The 1,960-nt window shown below is 53.7% G+C and overlaps 1 protein-coding gene across 1 annotated transcript in view; it reads right to left on the reverse strand.

Annotated features, from left to right (window-relative positions):
- Positions 1-1,960, reverse strand: part of FAM63A (family with sequence similarity 63 member A) — a 9,597-nt gene that overhangs the window by 5,298 nt on the left and 2,339 nt on the right. The window contains exon 2 of the mRNA XM_006755671.2: positions 19-928. Coding sequence (XP_006755734.1) covers positions 19-576 — 558 coding nt within the window. The 5' untranslated portion in view covers positions 577-928. The remainder of the gene's footprint in view (positions 1-18; positions 929-1,960) is intronic.

Raw genomic sequence — 1,960 nt, forward strand, 5'->3', positions numbered from 1 at the left:
CCTCTCCCCCTCTCTTACCTTCCACTGAAGAAAGAGGATGTTCATGATGGCAAGGAGCGGGCAGGGGCCATTCGTGCTCTGGGTGATGATGGGTGTCCGTTCTCCCTTCCAGGGGATCCACTTTACACAGTAGAAATCGAGCTCCAGCTGTTGGGCCCTGGGGGACTGGGGCAGCTCCTGGGGCCCGGAGCTCGCCCCCACTGTCTCTGCCTCAGGCTGCGTCCTGTGGTCTGGCCCTGGCTGGTTGGAGCTGGTGTCAGGCAGAGGGGACTCAAGATTATGCTGGCCCTGGACTGGCAGTGACCCTTGATCTACTGGCTCCTGTTCTCCAGCTGCCCCATCAGCATCTCCAACTGCCCCATCAGCATCTCTGACTGCTCCAGTAGCGTCTCCAACTGCCCCATCAGCATCTCTGGCCGCCCCAGTAGCATCTCTGGCAGCCCCAGTAGCATTTCCAGCATCCTTGTCCTGGGGGTGCTCATCTGGTACTGAGAGGACCTCATGGTTTTCAGGGCTGACGGCTTCTGCAGTCTGGGCCTTGCCAGAAACTGGACGCTCAGGTTGATGGTGTTCCATGGTCAGAAGAGGTCAACGGAGGGGCACCAAAGGACTTCACAGTCCTCAGGAAGTTGCCTAATCTAGGCTTGATGTGCAACAGAGAGACCGATCGAATAAGAAGGAAATCATTGGGCTGGAAAGCACATAGGCCCAGAAAAGTCTTAGAAGAGGAACGCGGCGTGGAAGGCTGCAGTGTCCGCAGTCAGTGCTGGCGACGGGAGCAGTGTCTGCGTGGCGAGGGTAAACAGGAGAGTGGCCCGGCTGAGCTCGTCCACCTCTAACTCTCTGTGACCAGAGTGTGCGGGGCTTTCCGGTCTGGGAGGGACGAGTCCAGTGAGATGATGGAAGGCATTGGGTGAAATCAGCTTCCCTGGAACAGATAAGGACAAGGAATGCAGAAAAGACAGAGAAAAGGACAAAGACAGAAGGGAAGGAGATGGAGAAAGAAATGTTAAAACTACACTAATGGTGCCTGGCCAGTGTGATCAGCGGTTAGAGAGTCAGCCCTCGCACCAAAGGGTTGCGGGTTCGATTACCAGCAAGGGCACGTGCCTGGGTGGCAGGCTTGATCCCCACAACCAATAGATCTGTTGCTCTTACATAGTTTCTTTCTCTCTCTCTCTCTCCCCCTCCCTTCGTCCCTCCCTCGTTCCAACCCTCCCTCCCTTTCTCCCTTTTCTTCCCTCCCTCCCTTCCACTCTCTCTAAAAATCAATGGAAAAAATATCCTTGGGTGAGGATTAGCAACAACAACAAAACTATACTAATGGTTATTAACACAGTGATCTCCAGCTCACCCTGTAACAGGCATCACCTTGGTAGCTCCCACCCTGGCCAGGACCGAGGCAATTCCTCTGCCCCACACCAAACCCCACCCCTGGCTGTTCATGGATCGTCCTGAGCGCACACTTTTACATTTGTCAGAAGGCATCCTTCCAGCTACCTTTTCTCTGCCTCATCCCAGGGGCGGAAAGACGAACAGCCACATAGTGCTTGGGGTGAAGAGTAGAGATGCAGTCAGTACCACGCCCCTGAAGACGAAACAGGCTGAGAAAGAAGCCCTTCTCCTCCAAGGGCTCCCCTGAACTTTACACAATCTCAAACCAGAACACAAAGGTCTTGGGAGGGGCTTCCTGTGGGCCAGAGAGGGGAAATGTAGGCCGCAGGGCCTTGAACAGAGACTGTGCTAATAAATAACTTCAGGTTAGGAACATAACACCCCCCACCCCTGCCCAAGCCTCCATTTCTCCAGTAAGCTTCTCTGGAGGTGAGATACCAACTTCTCCCCCGTTTCTCTTTGCTCCCCAAACTGTCTTAACCCAGAGACACTCTCTTGCCACTCTTTATACGGAATATAAAAATGATTACCTATTTACATAAAAAATACCCCCTCTACCTTCATT

This window comes from Myotis davidii, unplaced genomic scaffold (assembly GCF_000327345.1).
Source record: "Myotis davidii unplaced genomic scaffold, ASM32734v1 scaffold653, whole genome shotgun sequence".
NCBI classification, from domain to species: Eukaryota; Metazoa; Chordata; class Mammalia; order Chiroptera; family Vespertilionidae; genus Myotis; species Myotis davidii.